Source organism: Loxodonta africana, chromosome 4 (assembly GCF_030014295.1).
Source record: "Loxodonta africana isolate mLoxAfr1 chromosome 4, mLoxAfr1.hap2, whole genome shotgun sequence".
NCBI lineage: Eukaryota > Metazoa > Chordata > Mammalia > Proboscidea > Elephantidae > Loxodonta > Loxodonta africana.
Genome location: NC_087345.1, coordinates 136,200,347 through 136,220,644, shown reverse-complemented (window position 1 = coordinate 136,220,644; position 20,298 = coordinate 136,200,347). Strand labels below are relative to the sequence as shown.

Below are 20,298 nucleotides of genomic sequence, written 5' to 3'. Positions count from 1 at the left end.
ACCTTCACAAACAGGTGTGCTGGAACCTGTTCCTTGTCCTTTCCCCATGTATTTTCCTGGGACACCTTTACCAGTAGATGAACCCCTATATCAGTAAAGTTGTACGTGTACATGTTCGTGGACATGATTACTACTGTACTCACAGACCCCTACAATCACAAACATATCCTAAGGACTTGTACACAAACGCTTACCTTCACCTCTCCTGAATTCATGAGTGTGACGCTAGGAATTGGAGATTTCCAGAGTTGGAAGACCTTAGGGATCATCTTATCCAGATCCCTCATTTACAGATGAGAGCCTTGCAGCTCAGAATGGGCAAGTAGCTTAACTGAGGCCACCCAGATAAAGTATTTCTTAATCTAAAAGTTCCTGTGGCTTTGCCTAAACATGTGTTCCCTGGTTTCCAGCACAGGGAGGGATATGAGTGTTTCTGGCTCTTGGAAAATAGTTCTCTTCTTAGGTGAGGAGGGTCTAAGTCTGTACTGCTAACACCGAAAAAGGTAGGGTTAAATCTGGGTAAGTCAAAAGCAGAATGAGATCTGGCCAGAAAGGGGAGCACCTTTCTGTGATTAATGGGAACCGTCCAGGGTCAGACCTGTAACGTCCCCCAAACTACAGTTGTTAACCAATTGCATTCAAGAATTGTGGAATGTCCAAACTAGAAGGAATCTTTAGGGCCACCCTGTCTAACCCTTTTACTTTACAGATTCTAACACATGCAGAAAACTAGAGCTGGTGGCAGGCTAAGGACTAGAACCTGACTTTCACAAAGACCATCCAATGTTCTTTGCACTGTCTGACATAGGGCAGAGTCTGTGGGACTTTCCCTGGCATCACACACAACATGGGGGTGGTCTGGCATCTGGGCACCAACCTAATCATAGTGGTAGTGTTGAGATGAGGGTGGGACTTGCACTAGTGCCTAGTGCAGTTCACACAGTTTTCCCTCCAGGAATCAGCCAAGAGCTGGGGTTGATATCCAGGGGCCCCACTTTCTGGGCAGCTCCAAAGCCCATGGCTCTGCTCTTCACCCCTGGCCTGGCTTCTGCAGGTCCTGCATGACCACATTGCCTACCGCTATGAGGTTCTGGAGATGATCGGGAAAGGGTCCTTTGGACAGGTGGCCAAGTGCTTGGATCACAAAAACAATGAGTTGGTGGCCCTGAAAATCATCAGGAACAAGAAGAGGTATGGCTTGGCGGGTGGCACAGGCCATAGAAGAGGGACTGCATGACTCTTGCCCCTTCATAATGCCAACTCCTCCTGACTCTGTCTCTTTCTCTGAACCTCCTCTTCCTTTTCTTCTTTTTCTCTCTACCCAAATGACTCCAAGATGGGGCAAAAAGGAGGCAAGGGCATAGAGTTGATAGTGCTTTCTGCCACCCCTAGGCAGTCTTTTTGGGATCATGAGAAGGGGCTGAGGAAATGGGCTAACTGCTGCAGTATAACATCGTGTGTTTTCTGTCCCTGTCCTCACCTTCCTTGCCCCTGTCCCTCACCCTCCCTGCCCCTGTCCAATCACCTTAGGTTTCACCACCAGGCTCTGGTAGAGCTGAAGATCCTAGAAGCTCTCAGAAGGAAGGACAAAGACAATACCTACAATGTTGTGCACATGAAGGACTTTTTCTACTTCCGCCATCACCTCTGTATCACCTTTGAACTCCTGGGGTCAGCTACTTTCTCTTTTTAATTCATTTTCTTATGAAAAGTTGCCTAAGTAACAGAAGAGAAACTTTGAGGTCAGACACTAGATTTTTCTGGATGTGAAGATTTAATGACTATGATGGGCTCAACAGCCACTTAGTTATCTAGAAGGCCCAGGAGCAATGTAGCTGGGACCAAAAACAGCCCATCTCTCTCCGTCTGTCATCTTCAGTCATGCCTGTCACCTGCCAGCACACTTATGATATACTAGCCAGGTGCTGGACACTGAACTGTGTGACATAACCAAAACAAGTCCCCTGCCCTCAAGAGCTAAACTGAAATATGTTGAAAAGGACTTTCATTTGCTACCATATCTCCCACTCACTGGTTTCTCAATCCCACGGCAGTGGTTGGGACCCACGGGAGCAGGCAGCTGGCTGCTCAGAGTGGGAAAGGTTTTAATTTTGAGCAAACAAAGACCAGGGCAGATATTTTGATGAGCGATCAGAATCTGACTTAAATAGATTGACATTGCCTGGCAGAATACATTTATGAGCTGTACAATGTCTGTTAGGGCAATGTCTGATCGCGTATACTTCTGTGGTCCCATAAAGCTATAATAGAGTTTAGACATCAGAGAACAGGACATAGAAGATGTAACCAAACATATGTAGCTTCCTGCAATAGCTTCCTGAATGCAACACGTGTATCTCATGTCTCTTGTATACAAAGCGACTGTGTATAATGGTACAGCACGTATATAACCCGTAATACATATGCCTTGATAGTCATAATAAACACCTGTTACTGGCTTATGTATGTACTGTACTTTCTATCATTATTTTAATGTGAATTTTCCCTACTTACAAATAAAAAGTTTACCACATAACAGTGTATGCTTCAACACGTAGGCAGCAGCATGCAATCTCATTCACACAACATCCAAATCACATAACATCCCATTTCACAGGTTGTATCATAGATGTCACGTGATGCGTGACTGTATTACAACTGAAGGAACATGCTAATTGAAAGGGCTAATCCTGTTGTGTTTCCCTCTGAGAAGACAGTCTGATGCAATGTAAAGAAAGCCAGAAACTCAGAATGCATTTATCCATGGAGAATGATCAGGGGCTCTTAGAAGCCCAGTGTTATTGGGTTCACTGGGCTGGGGGCTTTGTGCTCCCATGACACCATTGCGAACGATGAGATCCAAAAACCAAACCAATCCCATTGCCGTAAAGTCAATTCTGACTCATAACAACCCGACAGGACAGAGTAGATCTGCCCCATGGAGTTTCCAAGGAGCTCCTGGTGGATTCAAACTGCCCACCTTTTGGTTATCAGCGGTAGCACTTAACTACTATGCCACCAGGGTTTCTTACACCACCAGGGTGAGATCTGGGAACCAGCTAAATTCCGGTCAGAAATTAGCCTTTCCTCACCATCTCTGATGATATAAAATATGCTCCACTCTCCAGTATGCTGAGGTGGGTTATCTTCCCTGCAGTCAAGCAGACAACCCAGGCTGCCTTTCTTGGCCATTGATCACAGAGCACGGTTAGGATACCATTGTACTTAAAAGAGCTCTGAGAGGTCAGGAGAAGCAAGCGTATGTCTTCAGTTGTATGGAGGGAGAACCTAAAGCCCCGAGAGGTTGAGGCATTACCTAGGATCACACAGCTAGTCAGGATAGGGCCAGAGCCAAGTCCCTCACATCTCCATTGTACCCCTCAAGAATGAGTGGCCTCCTAAGTACTGCCAGAGTTAAGAGAAGGCTTAGAGATGGAAGATTAGGAGAAACCAGGAAGAGGTTGATATAAAGTCATTTCTGAGTGATTACTGCTCTTTCCCTCTTCTCATCTTACAGTTTGCCCAGAGGTTGCAAACTGGCAGCCCACAGACAAATGTTTTTGTTTGGGTCACACAACGTTTTAAAATGCTTTGTGTTACTTTCCAACACTTGTAAGTCAGTGGATTTCATATAATAGAGCAGACTCTTTGGCTGTCTAGAAAATATAGGATGATCTAGCAAGAATGATCCCTCATTTCTGAAAAGTGATAGTTAGCCGGAACCAAGCAGCCAGACTCACTTTAGGTGGGGTAGGGGTTCTCTATTGTGCCTCAGTCCTCATCTGCCCACTTTTCTGTTCCCTCACTGGTCAGTGACCTGAATTCTTTAAGACAACCCTTCATGTTTGGCAAGTAGAGGACCAGAGATGGATTGGCACAATAGCCTCAATGATAGACTTGAACGTGCTGACGATTTTGAGGATGATACAAGACTGAGCAACATTTCATTCTGTTGTACATAAGGTTGCCATGAGTTGGACATCCAACGGCATCTATCTATCTCTCAGGTCTAGGCAGAAATGGCTGCTTTGTTGAGTAACTGGCAGGCTTTCTGGATCCCTTCCAAGGGTCTGAAGAACTATGAATATTTCAGAAGTTTGGTCCAACCTTTTAACACCCATGTGCTGGAGAAAGTAATTAAGTGATCTTTTCACATAAGAAATGAGGGGACATCTGAGAGGCCAACACAGCTGAGCTTTACCTTGGGTTCACCATGAATCAGAGGAAATGTTGAGTTTATTAGATACTACAGCCCTATCTCCTGGTCCCAGGCGTGACTACTACCCGAGGGAACCAGGTAGTATGGGATTGCTTGCAGGTTCAAACTCAACATTATACTTTTTACATTCATCACCTCACTTTCTCTCTCTTTCCCAGAATCAACTTGTATGAGTTGATGAAGAATAATAGCTTTCAAGGCTTCAGTCTGTCGATAGTTCGGCGTTTCACCCTCTCTGTTTTGAAGTGCTTACAAATGCTTTATGTAGAGAAAATCATTCATTGTGATCTCAAGCCTGTGAGTATAACCTCAGTCCTGCCATGGGGGCTGGTCCCCATCCTCAAGAACTGCTTATTCCATTCTGTTCCCCAGGGGTAACTTGGGAAGACATCACGACCGGGGTTTTCAGGGTAGAAGCCAAACCAGGCATCTTTATATGCTTTATAAGCTGAGTAAGATGCTGTGAAGACTCAGGTAGAATAATTGGGAAAGGGAAGATAGAGACGCTTGTTATAATTGAGGCAGATAGGAACAAGATCTGACAGCTTCCCTATAGAAGGCCTGGAGATGGGTGGATGGTTTGGGGGTGGGTAGGGGAAGTGTCTTGAGCATCGAGATGTGTAATGAGAAGTCCTGGGAGTATGAGTTTACCCTTTTGTACCCTTTCTTAGTGAGAAAATATAAAGTCATTTGTATTACTTTGGAGTTTTACCTGGGGGCCTCAAGATCTACCTGGTCTGCTCTGCAGAGATGTGTGCTCTGCAGAGATGTGTGCCATGCAGAGATGTGTGCCATGCAGGCAGGTGGATCACTCTTCTCTTCTAAACCCATACTATATCCATTCTACTCTGAGTTGGTTCCAGGGTACAATAAATCCCTGGCAGCTTTCTCTCTCCCAATGGATGTGTCTCTCTGACATGTCCTGCTAATATTCTACACTGTTGTTAGTTGCTGTCAGGTCAAGTCCAACTCATGGCTGTGTATGCAGAGTAGAACTGCTCCATAGAGCTTATGACATTTTGGAAGTAGATTGCCAGGACTGTTTTCTGAGGCACCTCCGGGCGGGTTTGAACTGCCAACCTTTTGGCTAGTATTTGAGCACTTAGCTATTTGTGCCACCTAGGGACTCATATTCTATACTTACCCCTATTATTGCACTGATTGCTTTGTGTAGGGATTGTTTATTTATCTGTATGGGCCACTGGAATGCAAGCTCCCTCAAGGTCAGAAACCATATCTTCTCACCACTCTATTGTCAGGACCTAATGTGGTACCTGGTCATCATAATGGCAGATAATAAGTACATGCTTGTTAAATGAGTTAGTGATTACAAATGTGAGGAAATAATACAGGGAGGTGCTGACCCTCAGAGATATGTAAATATACCTTAATTTTATTTACTCCCTTCTACCTGACCCCCAAATTGTTAAAAAAAAAAAAAAAAGGGTTTTAGAAACTAACTCATTGGGTAAATTTGAGATGTTTTTACAACAGATTGTCAAAATAGGGATTTTCTCTTGGAATTACATGTAAAGGATCACAAGGATAGTGGTGCTTTGATCTACTCTCTATATCCAAGTTTCTAATCCTCAGCTTTGTAGCTGAAAGGTTCCAATACCTGTGGTCTTTGGGCTGACAATCTGCAAGCAAATTCACAAGACACTTGGCAGCCAAAATACCGGGTAGCAGATTACCTTGAGAAATAGAACAATCAAGTAGACTGGAATATGTGTGCCCATCTAGGGAAGTATACATGGGAATTCACACAACTAGGAGAGTGTTTTGTGTGGATTCAAGAGTCAGGCAATTATTCTTAAGGACTTAATGGTGGGTATTGATGAGCCGTGACTGTCTGATTCATTCACCCCCTCTGAGAGCAATACCTGCACCATCTAGTTAAAGAACCTTTCATTTGAGCAGAGCTAGAAACACACTGGAAATTCTTGCTCTTCAAAAGCCCCATTTAAGACTTTTACTGATCACCCTCTTAAAGTTAACACAAGCACTCTTTGAAAAGTATTATGGACTCAGTTTTACACTTTCTTAGTTTGTGGTCTCAGAGACTTAAGACCAGGCTTGTTATGCCGTATCGAGAATGTTAGGGTATTCAGTAAGTGATCATATAATCATTCCATCTAATATTGAGACCCTTGAAAACATAATTAGAACTTTATTCTTCCAGCCCTAGCCAGTACACTCTCAGACTCTGAGAGGAGAACCCAGAGCTCTTCCGTCTTATCTATGACCCTGCTGAAACACTTGGATACTCAGGTTCTACATTCTGAATGCTTTCACATTTTTACCAAAGTCAACATAAAAATCACAAACCCCAATCAAATTTACCTTTTTGGTTTTTTTTGCACCCTACGGTCACAGCAGTATGTCAGCAGGGACACTTAATGAAATGTCAAAAAGTTTTATTCAGTGGCATTTCCAAGGCCTTTTGCTAGCAAGATATAAAACCAGGTGCCAAAGAAGATTAAAGTAAACCCAAATTTTCAGGAGTTATAATCTACATGGGGAAATATCAAAATATATGTGAAAGAAACACTGCAAAGCAGTGAATTCTGGGTCCAAACAAGAGGAACAAACCACGAGTAGAATGTAAAGTCAGAGGAAGGGGAGGACAATGGGATTTGGAGACGATATGGAAAGAGGCCGGAGCCCTGGTGGTGCAGTGGTTAAGTGCTACAGCTGCTAGCCAAAAGGTTGGCAGTTCGAATCCACCAGCTGCTCCTTGGAAACCCAATGGGGCAGTTCTATTCTGTCCTATAGGGTCACTATGAGTCAAAATCAACCCAACGGCAATGGGTTTTTGTGTGTGGAAGGAGGCCACCTAGAGGTGGTAGCATTTTGAATGAATTAGGCCCTGGAGGACAGTGAGCATTTGGGTAAGTGGAGAGACCAGGGCTGGGGCAAGATTATTAAAACATGACTTCTATCTGATTTCTTCTGTCTAGGAGAATATAGTGCTATACCAAAAGGGCCAAGTCTCAGTTAAAGTTATTGACTTTGGATCAAGCTGTTATGAACACCAGAAAGGTAGGTCGCCATGAGTCAGAATTGACTCGACGGCCATGGGTTTGTTTTAGTTTTTTGTTCTACTTTACCAAGCATGATGTCCTTCTCCAGGGACTGGTCCCTCCTAATAACATGCCCAAAGTACCTGAGACAAAGTCTCACCATCCTCGATTCCAAGGAGAACTCTGGCCATACTTCTTCCAAGACAGACTTGTTTGTTCTTCTGGCAGTCCGTGGTGGTATATTCAATATTCTTTGCCAACACCGTAATTCAAAGGCATCAATTCATCTTCCTTTATTTGTTGTCCAGTGTTTGCCTGCATATAAGGTGAATGAAAATACCACAGCCTAGGTCAGGTGCACCTAAGTCCTCAAGGTGTCATCTTTGCTTTTTAACACTTGAAAAGAGGTCTTTTGCAGCAGATTTGCCCAATGCAATATGCTGATTGATTTCTTGACTGCTGCTTCCATGGGCGTTGATTGTGGATCCAAGTAAAATGAAATCCTTGAAAACTTCAGTCTTTTCTCTGTTTATCATGATGTTGCTTATTGGTCCAGTTTTTTGTTCGTTTGTTTATGTCGAGGTGCAATCCATACTGAAGGCTGTAGTCTGATCTTCATCAGGTGTTGGGGAGGCTTAATTATAACCCACCCTCATCTAAGAAGGTATCCTGGAGAAGGATGGTCTGGGGGAAGGGGGAGGTTTTTCCCATACAAGATTTCTCTCTTTCCCTGCCCTGCAGTATACAGCTACATCCAAAGCCGATTCTACCGATCCCCAGAGGTGATTCTGGGTCACCCCTACAACATGGCCATTGATATGTGGAGCCTGGGATGCATCATGGCAGAGTTGTACACAGGCAACCCTCTGTTTCCTGGGGAGAATGAAGTGGAGCAGTTGGCCTGCATCATGGAGGTGAGGGCAACACCAGGCCACAGCTGGGTCTGAGATTTGCAGGATAGCTGCAGCTCTCCGACGTTGGGCTGCATCAGACTAGCCTAGGGTAGTGGCCTGCAAACTTTTTTTGTTGTTGTTAGATGTTCCCTAAAAAGTATTTTTTGAAATCAAGTACCCACTTGCACATTGTTGAGTTGACTTCTTACATTTTCATCCTCAATTTAAATAGTTACAAAAGGAACCCTGATGGCTCAATGGTTAAGTGCTGAGCTGCTAACTTAAGGTTCTAGTTCTAATCCACCCACTGACTTGACAGGAGAAAGACCTGGCAATCTGCTCCCATAAAGATTAAAAAAATAAATAAATAAAGATTACAGCCTAGAAAACCCTATGGGTCTGTTCTATTCTCTCACATGGGTTCGCTATGAGTCAGAATGCACTTGATTGCACACAACAACAAAAATAGTTGCAAAGGGTATAATTTCCAGCATATTGTAAATAGTGTCACTTTAAACCTGGTATACCACTCTTTCAAATATATCCAAAAGAATCTGAAAACAATAATGATGTCACATACGCCAAAATCCTCTGAAAAGTACATGAACAAGTTCTTCTTTAACAGTTTCGTGTTTCTTTTGCTTGTTTTTTTTTTCCTCGAATTCATATTTTCATCCTACTTCCTCCACAGAATTTTATCCTAAGTTAATATGGTCTTATATTTTGAAATCTTTTATCAATCCTATACCTTTAAATTTTCTTTTCAGTTGCCATAAGCTCCATGTGTTAAAAATGTTTTTTTTCCTGATGAGTTATCCTTAAAATATAATTAGTGCATATATTTTGATAATTATTAAGCATAAAATATAAAATTTTATTGGGCATACAACTCTTGGAGAAATGCATGGAACTGGCATTTCTCTTTTTCCAATTAATTCCTGTTCCTGTAGATAAACATTACTTATTGCTAGAAAGAAAAGGTTCAGGATTGATTCCATGCCAATCTTTTGGGTGTATATAGACGTGAGTGCTGGAAGGAAGCCTGTTCTAGCCATGTTGACTAATCCTTTGACTCCTTTTGACTAACTGTGTGGTAAAACCAAACTATGATCAGTCATCAAAAAAATATTTTAAACAATCAATCAGCTGATACACTTATTTCAATTTTGTTGAAAACAAAGAATTAAAAATTATTTGACTTATATCTTTATTGTTCGATCATTGGTCATTCAGTGTCTTAACTCATATGATGATAGCCATACCCCGCCCCCAAAAAAACTTAAGCAAGACTCATCAAATGAGTACTAATTATATATATTACTCTTTCACTTAGAGTCGTCTTGTTATGGAGTAAAATTAGACAAAACAGGGAAATAATCCTAAAAATTTGGAAATTTCACATTTTAGGATTTTCCCTGTGAACAAAGATATTTTGACTTTGAACGAAGATCTATCTATCTATCGTCTATCTATGCCAAATTTCTCTTTTCTAGATTATTTCAATGTCACAGATGGTCAGAGAGACACACCCTTAAAAAAAAAAAACCCTTAAGAATTATTAAATATAAATAATTTCATTTCATAGCTGAAACTAACAATAAAATGTTAAAATAATTCAGGTAATAATAGCTATAAATGGTAGCTACAGTGAATGAGCACTAGCCTGGGAATCAGTAAACCTGGGCTCTAGCCCTGCCTCTGTCTCTTTGGCAAGTGACTTCTTTTCCCTGAATATCTGTAAAATGAGGGGATCCAAGTAGATGGCTTCGAAGGTTGATACTGAATAATTTTATGATGCATCGCTGAATCATTCCCACTTCCAGTACGAACAAGAATGGGGTGTATAGGATCTGGGTTAAGGTTCCTTCTGCCCTAGAACAGAGTCAGTTTCCTCTTGACCTCAGTGTCAGTGGGACTGAGGAGCAGGGGGGTGAGGTCAAGCATAGATTATGGCTCAGATTCCAGCTGCAAGGACAGGTGATCCACTACTGAGGGTGACTATAATTTCTCTATGTCTGTGCACACCTCTGGGTGGTAGTGGAGAAAGGTGAACAAGTGGGTGGTATGCTTTTTTTCAAGAAGGTATTTTGCCTTACAGTAGTCTGAGGCCCATCTGATGATTCCCATCTCCTTTACTCTCCTCTTTTCCCAGTGCTCCATACTGAGATATGTCATTCTAAAGTCAGGTATGGCCAGTATGTACACTGGTTTATTTGCTCTGTCATCAAAAGTGGCCTGCTTCTAGTTGGCACTGAAGTCTATTTAGAATAACATGGCCAGTGTTGGTTCTCAGGATACTGAAGCGGCCCTGGATTAGGAGTTTAGAGACAGGCTTGGGCCTGTTCAGCCACTGACTTGATGTTATCACTTAATATTCTCAAGTCCTTAGCTGTAGAAGGAAAGTTTGACCAAAGTCCCACCCAACTCTAACAGTCTGTGACTGATTCCACAAAGAATGAACAAACTGCATTGTACTTGTTGAAGGTGCTGGGCCTGCCACCAGCGCGCTTCATTCAGACGGCCTCCAGGAGACAGACATTCTTTGGTAAGTCCCCTGTTCTGTCTTTTTCCCATGGTGACTTATGAGGTGTCATAGGCCTTAAAGACACCTCCCATACCCTAAACCCCATTTGGTGGTATTCACTTTGCCTTATCTCAAAGGGCAAGCTGTGATTAGGATTGTCTTTTAGAGAAGTAAAAAGATGCTGAGAAGTGGTGCCAGATGGCATCTGGAGAATGGGCTGGGGTAGGGTGTGGGGAGTCACATTGGGGATGGGGTTTTAGCAGTGAAAATACATAGGATTAGGAGAAAACCAGGTTCCTGCTTCGAAGATCTATCAGCACATTTTAAAATCTCAAAAAGATTTGCCCAAAACAATATGTCATTTGATTTCTTGACTGCTGCTTCAATGGGCATTGATTATAGAGCCAAGTAAAATGAAATCCTTGACAGCTTCAGTCTTTTCTCTGTTTATCGTGATGTTGCTTATTGGTCCAGTTTTTTTTTTTTCTTTATATTGAAGTGTAACCCAAAAGATTACAATTACGCCTTCTCCTAGAAGTTCCCCCTGCCTCTCCCAATCAACTTGCCCTCTCACATTATTATGTCTTCACCTCAGTGTGCAGGGAAATCAAAGAGCAGAACCTTCTTTTCAAGAACAGTGGATAATTCCATTACTACATTCTGTCATTAATGAAGCATTATTCTTCCTTACTGAAAATCTCTTAATCCCCCAAACCTTTATCATCCGGGTTCATTGCAACTCAGGACTGTCTGAGCAGTTTTGCTGTGGGGATGTTTTGGTTGATCAGTTATATACAGGTCATCTGTGTGGTTGCTGGAATTAAGCCTCATTCCCAGTCCCATGCTGCTTCCTCCTGAGTTCCCAGGCTCTGGATTTTGTGATCTTTTGCCTTTCTGTTTGAGTGCTGCTGTACAAGATTGATAGGGCTTCCAGGGCACTGTGCACCAAAAAGATGAAGTCCCAGATCAGAAATCCCTCTGAAGAACCAAGAGAAATTAAGGGATTCCCAGCTAGGAAAAACCATAGTGGTCAGAAGTTCAGGCAAGTGGAGCAAAGCCAGACATGAGGGGAAGGGGACTCCACAGGCACACTCCTTGCCCTCTAGAACATTTCTGACCAGCCATGTGGTCATTCTAGTTCATAGGCTCAGGCTGCCTGTCAAATCCCAGTTAATCCTGGTCCTTCTTCCATCTCTTATTTTCAAGCAAGAGTGACCTCAGAGTGAGGGAGACAGGTCACATGAAGGATCCTCCACAATAAGCAAAAGGGGTTTAGTCATGTGAGCAAAGCTGATGATCATTCAGCATGTACTGGTTCAGCCATGTGGCCATTACAATGTTGGACCACTTCCATACCGGATGGTAAATAGCCACAGCCCTGAGCCCCTGCCACAGCCACCGCCTCCCTGAACCCTCTCGCAGAACTCCTTTGATCTCTTTATGATCCAGAAACTGAAAGGTTAATGCCTGGCAAGCAAAGGTCTTCCATGATCCAGCTTCAGTGCCAAGGCTGGCATCCATTCTGATTGGTTGGTGTCCACACCATACCAATGGTTAAATCTTTGAACATCATGGCCAGAGCTCTGAAGACGTTGTCTGTAAGCAAGGACAGTGCCCTGGTTACCTTAGAACAGTACAGCCCCCACCCTAGTTTGGGCAACCACCAGGTAGGCATGTTGAAATAACTACGATCTTTTTTTTACTATATCTCTGACTCTGTCCTGTTCTCCTCATCTGTAAAATTGAGGCTCCCTAGAATACTGTCTTCTATACATGCCCGTCTGCTGAAATTTTTTTTGAGTTTGACTTTCTATAGTTTATATTGTACAATACAGTGCACATAATATATTGAGTATACATTTTCAAATAATACATACTTCCTCCCAGATTCTGAGGTACCTCCTTCCTGGCCTTAGAACCGTGCCCCCGTGCTTGCCTTTCTTCCAGATCAGTCTGATTATGGGCAGAGGACATGGCTGGCCCTCTGTTCTAACTTATAAATGAAACAATGGGACTGGTCTCTTGACCTTAAATAGATGTTTCCCTCCCACTACTTACAGTTTGGAGCCCTTGTGGTGCAGTGGTTAAGAGCTTGGCTGCTAACCAAAGGTCAGCAGTTCAAATCCAGCAGCCAGTCTTTGGAATCCTACGAGGCAATTCTACTCAGTCCTATAGGGTTGCTATGAGTTGGAATTGACTCAATGGCAACGAGTTTTTTTTCTTTAACTTACAATTCAGCCTTCTGAAGGATTTTAGGAAAGGAAAGTGGGGATATTAGAGTTTCCTTTTGCTAGACACAGACATTGTGGGCAGTCACATCTTAAGACTATAACACTGAACTCATGAGGTAGCATTGAAGTGAGGAGTAGAAGGGACTATAGGGCAGCTAGGTAGGAAGGTACCAAAGACATGCATGCCCACTTCGTAGAGTACCCAATTTCTATCATGCCCATTTCGTAGAGTACCCGATTTCTATCATCAGCCTTAGGCTTTTGGATGGTGATGTGGCTTTGGTAGTAACATCTACATGTCTTCAATTACTGTGTAAGAAGTGACTGCGTAGGGAACTGCTTCCTTTTTAGTGTTTCCCAAGCTTTATCCGATCTTAAGAATTATTTGGCACTTGGTTGTTGTTGTTGTTGTTAGGTGCCATGGAGTTGATTTCGACTGATAGCAACCCCATGTGACAGAGTAGAACTGCCTCATACAAGTTTTCTAGGCTGTAATCTTTACAGGAATAGATTGTCAGGTCTTTCTCCTGTGGAGCTACGGGGTGAGTTCAAACCACTAAATTTTCGTTAACAGGCGAGTGCTTAACTGTTGTGCCACCAGGGCACTTGGGAAAAATGTTAATTTCAGGCACCTCCTCTATAACTGTGATATTGCAGATTGGAGTGGGACCCAAGATTCTATGTTTTAACAACACCTTCTTGTGATTCTTATGATAAGGTGAATTTGGGAAACACTGTGTCCACTTCAGCTCTTGGCTCTCCCTTTCCCAGGTTCAGGCCCCTGCCAACTGCTCCTCAACCCCCAGCCTCAACTAGCTAATACTCCCAATTAGTAGCAAAGTGCTGTTGCCCCCAAGTGGTAAGATACTTAGGTGCCCAGGCAGCAAAGAGGGGGAGAACAAAAGTAGGTATTGGGGAGGACCAGAGGGGTGAGAAAAACTTGTGCAAGAAAAATAATTACTTAATATAGCTTTAGAAGCTATGTTATTTATAAGCCTGTGTGCTTGATTCTTCTGTGGCCATTTGTAAGAAAGAACACAGGATAAGGTGGGAGCACTGGGGACACAATCAAAAAGGAGGTGGGAATTTTTATGACCTCACAGTTCCTTTACCCTACACAATACCCCTGCCCATTTTTGTCCATATAAACACGCAGATACCTGTGTTAGTATGTCTGCACATACACATTCATGGAAGTCTGTCTTCCAGGAATACAATAAAAGCAGAGTTTTTGAGGGGAGGCCCTGTAAATGGCATGGTTATAAAAGTAATACAAGCACTTTGTTGTGTACTTTCTAGACTGTCCATTAAAGAACCTCACTGAGTTTTTTGGGGAATTCAGTTGCATGTGTAAATTGTGTGTGTGCTTATACACCCATAAGCATGCAGATTTGCAAGGTGTGAACGAAGTGACCAACTTTTCTCAACATGCAAACTAGAATCTAGACATCCAAATGAATGGTATCACCTTCAAAGCAATGTGAGAAGTATTCTTGGGAACCTTTGAAACTGCCTTCAGGGCTTCTTTTCAGGGACGGCAAATCATACATTTGGTGAGGGATTTAACCTGTGGAAATGGCTGAAAGCCATTTGAAGCCATGTCCTATGCAACCAACCAAGTTTGATCACTTCAATTATGGACAAAATTTTTGGTGTGAGTATAAAGATGTAATGAGGTTAATTTTGTTTGTGTGGCTTATGAGCTCTGAAAGCAAATCCTTAATGCTGAAATGGATTTCTTGTTATACCCGTGAATGTCCCAAATTCTCACTTTATTGGGCTAAAGGGGAAAGAGTATGGGCATAGATAATCTAGAAATGGACAATATCCTTTTTGATCAGAGCTGAATGCTTTTGTCACTTCAGATTTATTCTATTACTATTATCACTACCATTGCTGTTGCTAGTACCACTACTACTACTTTGGTTAATGCTAAGCCATTTAAACCATCTGATTGGGAAAGGAGGTGGTGGGAAGGAGGCTCAAAACATGCAGGGTAGTAGGAAAAATTGGTTTTTAAGTTTAATTGTATTTATTGCCTAATCTACATGTGGTTGTTTAAACTAACTGAGACTATGTGTGTGCTTGTGTGGGTTGGGGTGTGGGGGAGTGTAAGACAGAGAGTGAGACAGCTGCCAAAGACCACGCCAAGAAGCAGCAGGGCTGAGTGAACAGCTATGATATGACCCGTGGATATTCACACCTGGAACTAAATACAGAATGTTGTATTTCTAAAGATTCCAAAGGTTTTCCTAAAAATATAACCAACAACAGGGGGAAAAAAAGATACCCGGACTCCAAGGATCTCACGATGGTGCTGAAAACCTACGACACCAGCTTCCTTGACTTTCTCAGAAGGTGTTTGGTGTGAGTTGGTTGGGTAATTTTTGCATCTGGGCTTCCTCTTAAATACTGTCCTTTCACATATGTTTGCTGTGAAAGCTGAGGCTGGGAGACAATTATAAAAATAACAATAAATCTTCTTGTATTAGGAATGAAGGGAAAGGGTAAGCTATAAAATATGCTGTGCAACTTTTTAGAATCCATATGCATATTTTGAGTCTTAGAAATTAGGTTCTTTACCTTAGTCAAGTCCTAGTAAAAATGGAACTATCATATAAAGCCCCCAGCCAGCACCCAGTTTAGAAGACATTTAGAAAATGTTAGCTATTTTTTTTTTTTTTATGGGGTTGCTATTTTACTACTATTAAAGAGGTTTTCCAAGCCAATCTCCACTGAGTGGCCAGTAAAGCAGCTGAGCAATATTTGGCAAGTCATCATTGCTCTCTGGGCCTCAGTGTCTTTTTCTATAAAATGAGGTACTCCGAAGGTCCCTTCTCACTCTGTCAGTCCTACAGTTGTTTAGTATTTTCAGAAGGCAGTATATTTATATTCTCTCATTCTTCCAGTGGGATGGAGTAGCTTTAGCAAATTGCTCTTGTGGCATTGGCACATCCTGGAATTTAGTTGCCAGCTCAGATGGTAAACCATCATTTACTGCTGGAAGCTTTGCCATCTGGGGTACATGCTACTCATCTGAATAAAGGGGGTAGAAAAGGATCCTGTACTTCATCTTTACTCCTACCCTACCCCAGCCTCTTGTCGAGGCTGTAGACAAACTCACCACTGAGGCAGAGGTGAGTTGTCCAAAAACCTTAATCATCCAGAAACATCTCAGAACCAAGAAAAAAAAAATTTTTTTTTTAGGGCAAAGGTCTGGTTGTTCACAACTTGCAAGAGGCAGTCAAGCTGATACGGATTGTCACCTTATTACTCCATATGTTGCTAATTAGCTGTTGTTTGGAATGAGAGGCTAAATGTTTTGAGTTAAATTTAGTACGGTAAATGGAAAGTCCTGTGTCTAGGCTTTATAGGCTAACTCTAGAAGTTCAGGAAAGGGAAGAGGTAGCTTAACAGCAGTTCATTTCACATAGAACTGGGAGCTTGAGTTGTTTATAACCTTAATGAGTCTGTGATGTTAATGCCATCTACCTGCAGTTACAATAGGAGATATTCCCAGTATGATGGACACCAGTTAGGCAACAGCTGATATTTCCTATCTCAGAAGGTGGAAACCCTTTCATGTGATCAGTAGTCAGTAGCGATGTGAATGTCTTTAGCTAGCTGAAGGACTGTGATATAAAAGGATTAGTTGTCTTACTCTGCATAATGCCAATAGGTAGAATTAGGGCTTGGGTAAAAGTTACTAGGATAAAAATGGCTAGGAAGTGAGTTTTGGCTCAACGAAAATGAAGAACTTTTAAAGAATTGGGGTTTATCAAAATGAGAATAGGTGGCACTTTGAGATGGTACCTTGTCACTGAAATTACTCAAAACAGGAGAAAGATTCCACATTATAGCTCTGTCAGATGTGTTTGGTTTTAGAAGTTTGGCTGAATTATACCCGAGTCCCATTATAAATCTTAATATTCTTGCATTTTCCAGTTCTGTTTGTGATATATTTGGAGACCCAAATTCCAGAGTATGGGAGTTGAAATTAAGCATTTCTTTGTTGTGATCTTAGTTTACTGACCTCCAAGGAGATTTATTATTTATTGTAAGAGAGTTTCTAGGAATTCTGGAAGACATGGGCTCTAATGTATTTCCTAGCTTGGTATTTACTTTTTCTACAAAAAATTATTTCAATAGTTGTTCCCCAGTACCTTTAAGTTATATGTTATAATCTCTGTTCTATTATATCTTTGAATTATATCTTAAATGAAACATTTATTAGGTTCTTAAAAATGTCTTAATATTAAAAAGGAAAATAGAACAATAACCACTGCTGGGCTTTGTTGGTGTGTAGATGGGAACCTTCTCTTCGCATGACCCCTGACCAGGCCCTCAAGCATGCTTGGATTCATGAGCCACGGAGCCTCAAACCCCGGCCCAGGCCCCAGGCATTGAGGAAGCCCAGTCTCAGTTTCCCCTTGGAGGGAAAGAAGAACAAGGTTCAGGGGCATCACCACTTGGGCAAAAAAGGTACAGCCCCTTCAATAGCCAGTCTCATTTCCAAAGGCCAGGACACTAGGCATCTATGGAGGATTTGTGCCAATTTCTCTGAACTTGAGTTTGGATAATTATTCGGGCTACATCACTGCAGGCTGTCACTTCTTCTCTGCCTTTTGAGATTTTTCTCCAGGACTTTTGGCTCCAGCTGGGTCCTCATGTCACTTTTTGCCTGTTATCCTTAGGATTTTCAATTTACTCTTACGTTTTAACTCCCTAAGGAACCCTGGCAGTGCAGTGGCTAAGCGCTCAGCTATTGACCCAAAAGTCAGTGGTTTGAACCCACCAACTGCTCCATTAGAGAAAGATGTAACAGTCCTCTTCCATAAAGGTTACAGCCTAGGAAACCCTATAGTGCAGTTCTACTCTGTCCTATAGAGAGTCACTATGAGTAAGAATTTCCTCAATGTCAATGAGATTTTTGTCTTTTTAAATATCATTACCACCAGGATTTTCTCAAAGCCCTTTACTGCCTAATGGACAATGTAGTTCATATCTGAGTGCAGCTTGTTCTTTTTTCTCTCTCCTTGTGCAGATGAGATCACCAAAGAAGAGTCTACAGACAAAATAAGAGATGTAGCCAGTTTGAAGCCGGTTCAGAACGCAGGTGATCGGCAGGGCTTTCTGCAGCACAGGGCTGACGGTGTCCAGCTGCCTCATCTAGCAGAAGCTCCAGGAAAGCCAGAGGCACTTGTTGGGCCAGAGCAGTCCCCAACCTTCGCAGGGGATCAAAGCAAGAACTCCTCCCCCAAGAACACAAACATTTTACCACCCATTGTTTGACCTTGGCTGAGGGTGTGTCCTTTTTCTTGACCTTTGACCGATGATTTGTATTAGAGACAGCACTTATATTGTACAGTACTCCAGATTGTTGTTTTTTAACGCATAAAGGTTTGTTTTTTTAAAAAAATAATTCACACGACCAGTTGGCATGATTCCTCTTAAGAGGGATGGGGGAGAATTTATTTGCACCTAAGTTCCTTCCCTCTGCTTCCAACCAGACAAAACAATGAGTGGTTGTTATACTTAAACAACGTTATAGCTAGTTTAGTGGTTCAAAAACAATGGTTTTTATACTCAAACAATGTTACAGCATCATTAATGGAGCTCTAAATAAAATAAATCTTCCTTCTCACTCAAGACTGCCACTCTTTGTCAGTCAGGATTCTTGTTTGAAAATGACAGAAGTTGAATTCAAACTAGTTTAAGCCACAACAGACATCTGTTACTTTATGTAATTGGAAAATCAGGAGGGGTGGATATAGTTTCAGGTACAACAGGAGCTAGGAATTCAAACAAGGTTGTAGAGGTCAGACTCCCTTTCCATTTATCAACTCTGCTTCTCTTTATGGTTAATGTCATTTTGATGATGGCTTTTCCCAGAATGGATGACCACCAACATTCAGCCAACAGATGCAGTGTTCCTTGCCAGCAGGAAAGTCCCGGAAATGACTGTTTGGATTAGGCACATATCACATGCCTGTAAGTGAAGCAATCACTCTGTCTGAGAGATTGGAATTATCTGATTGGCCAGCTTGGGTCACAAGCCCACATTGTGGTGTGGTGGTAGCTGCACCATGAGTGATGTCCTTCTAGGGCCATGTGGAGCAGGGGAGGGATGCTTTCCAAAGGAAGGGAAATGGATTCAACAAGCAGGCTATGTTCACATGTTCCCCACCCCTGCATCTAACCAATTTGATTTATTCATTTCCCTTCCAGTCCTTATCTACAAATTATAAATTATAATCTGTAAATTATGCATCCATAATTTATATGATTGCAATCATAGTATATACTTTGACATGAAACTTAAGATAATAATGTCATAAATAACATGGAAAATATACCAGTCTTTATATTTTTCATTTTAGTGGCTGAATAAATTCTACCACGGGAGACACTAGGTAACTGTAGCTATGGGTTCATTTGAGATCACCCAGGGAAGATGAAGCAGAATGAGACTAGCAAAGGATTAAGGGAAAGTCCTGGGAAAGACATATATGCGAGGGGTTGACAGAAGTTGAGTAGACTCCTTCCTGCAAAGGCATCCAGAAAAGTAAGAGGAAAATTGAAAGCCAAAGAAGTAGAAAGTTTCCAGGAGTGAAAAAAACAAAAAAGGTCAAGAAAACAAAATTCCACAGAAAGTTCTGGATGAGAATGGAAACCTTCTTAGGTGAGGTGATAGGGATGTTAAGTCAGAGCAGGGGGTGTATCAGGCGACTTGTCCAAGGTCCTATAGCTAGAAAGGCACAGCACTGGCAATAGAATTCAGGTCTTCTGGATGTTTTTACTTTGACACCAGCTATCTTAAACCATGGATAAAGTGGGAGGTGGACAGTAGTTCTGCAGCTACACAGACATAGGACAAGAAGCCACATCCTTGACGTCATAAAGAGAATGATTTAGGTTCGATATTATAAGCGTTTTCTGATTTTCATGGTTGTAAAAGGCTGAAATGAATTATTGATAAATTGTGGCTTCTTATTCTGAGAGAATACTTTAAAGGAGGGGAGCTGTAGACTGTGGCACAGATGGACACGGGGAACAGGCTGAATGATCTTGGCTTCTCAGTCCAGCACTATTTCACCTATGCTCTCCATCTGATCATATTTTCCGTCCTGAGATTTCTTTACCTTATTGTCTCATTGGACAATAGGGTAAATCTTAAAAAAACCTAAGGTAAATCTTAAGGAAACCAAACACCTTGACCCCTTTAATTGTAATTTTTTAAATTTTATGTCCTTGCTCGCATGGACAGGAAAATCTGCAAAATCCAGTGACTAGCATAAGATGACATGTCTTTCATGTGAGTGGTATGAAGATAACGTTAGGGCTCTGAGGATATGAAGAGAGAAGCTGGGCTCACTGCTAGGAAAGATGACGCAGTGGGTGGCACCAG

The 20,298-nt window shown here is 42.0% G+C and overlaps 1 protein-coding gene across 1 annotated transcript in view; it reads left to right on the top strand.

Moving 5' to 3' along the window:
* Positions 1–18,216, top strand: part of DYRK4 (dual specificity tyrosine phosphorylation regulated kinase 4) — a 67,926-nt gene extending 49,710 nt beyond the window's left edge. Inside the window, exons 7-15 of the mRNA XM_023549039.2 lie at positions 1,055–1,191; positions 1,531–1,671; positions 4,378–4,516; positions 7,180–7,261; positions 7,984–8,156; positions 10,620–10,680; positions 15,128–15,257; positions 17,197–17,372; positions 17,935–18,216. Coding sequence (XP_023404807.2) covers positions 1,055–1,191; positions 1,531–1,671; positions 4,378–4,516; positions 7,180–7,261; positions 7,984–8,156; positions 10,620–10,680; positions 15,128–15,257; positions 17,197–17,372; positions 17,935–18,182 — 1,287 coding nt within the window. The 3' untranslated portion in view covers positions 18,183–18,216. The remainder of the gene's footprint in view (positions 1–1,054; positions 1,192–1,530; positions 1,672–4,377; positions 4,517–7,179; positions 7,262–7,983; positions 8,157–10,619; positions 10,681–15,127; positions 15,258–17,196; positions 17,373–17,934) is intronic.
* The last annotated feature ends 2,082 nt before the right edge of the window (positions 18,217–20,298 follow it).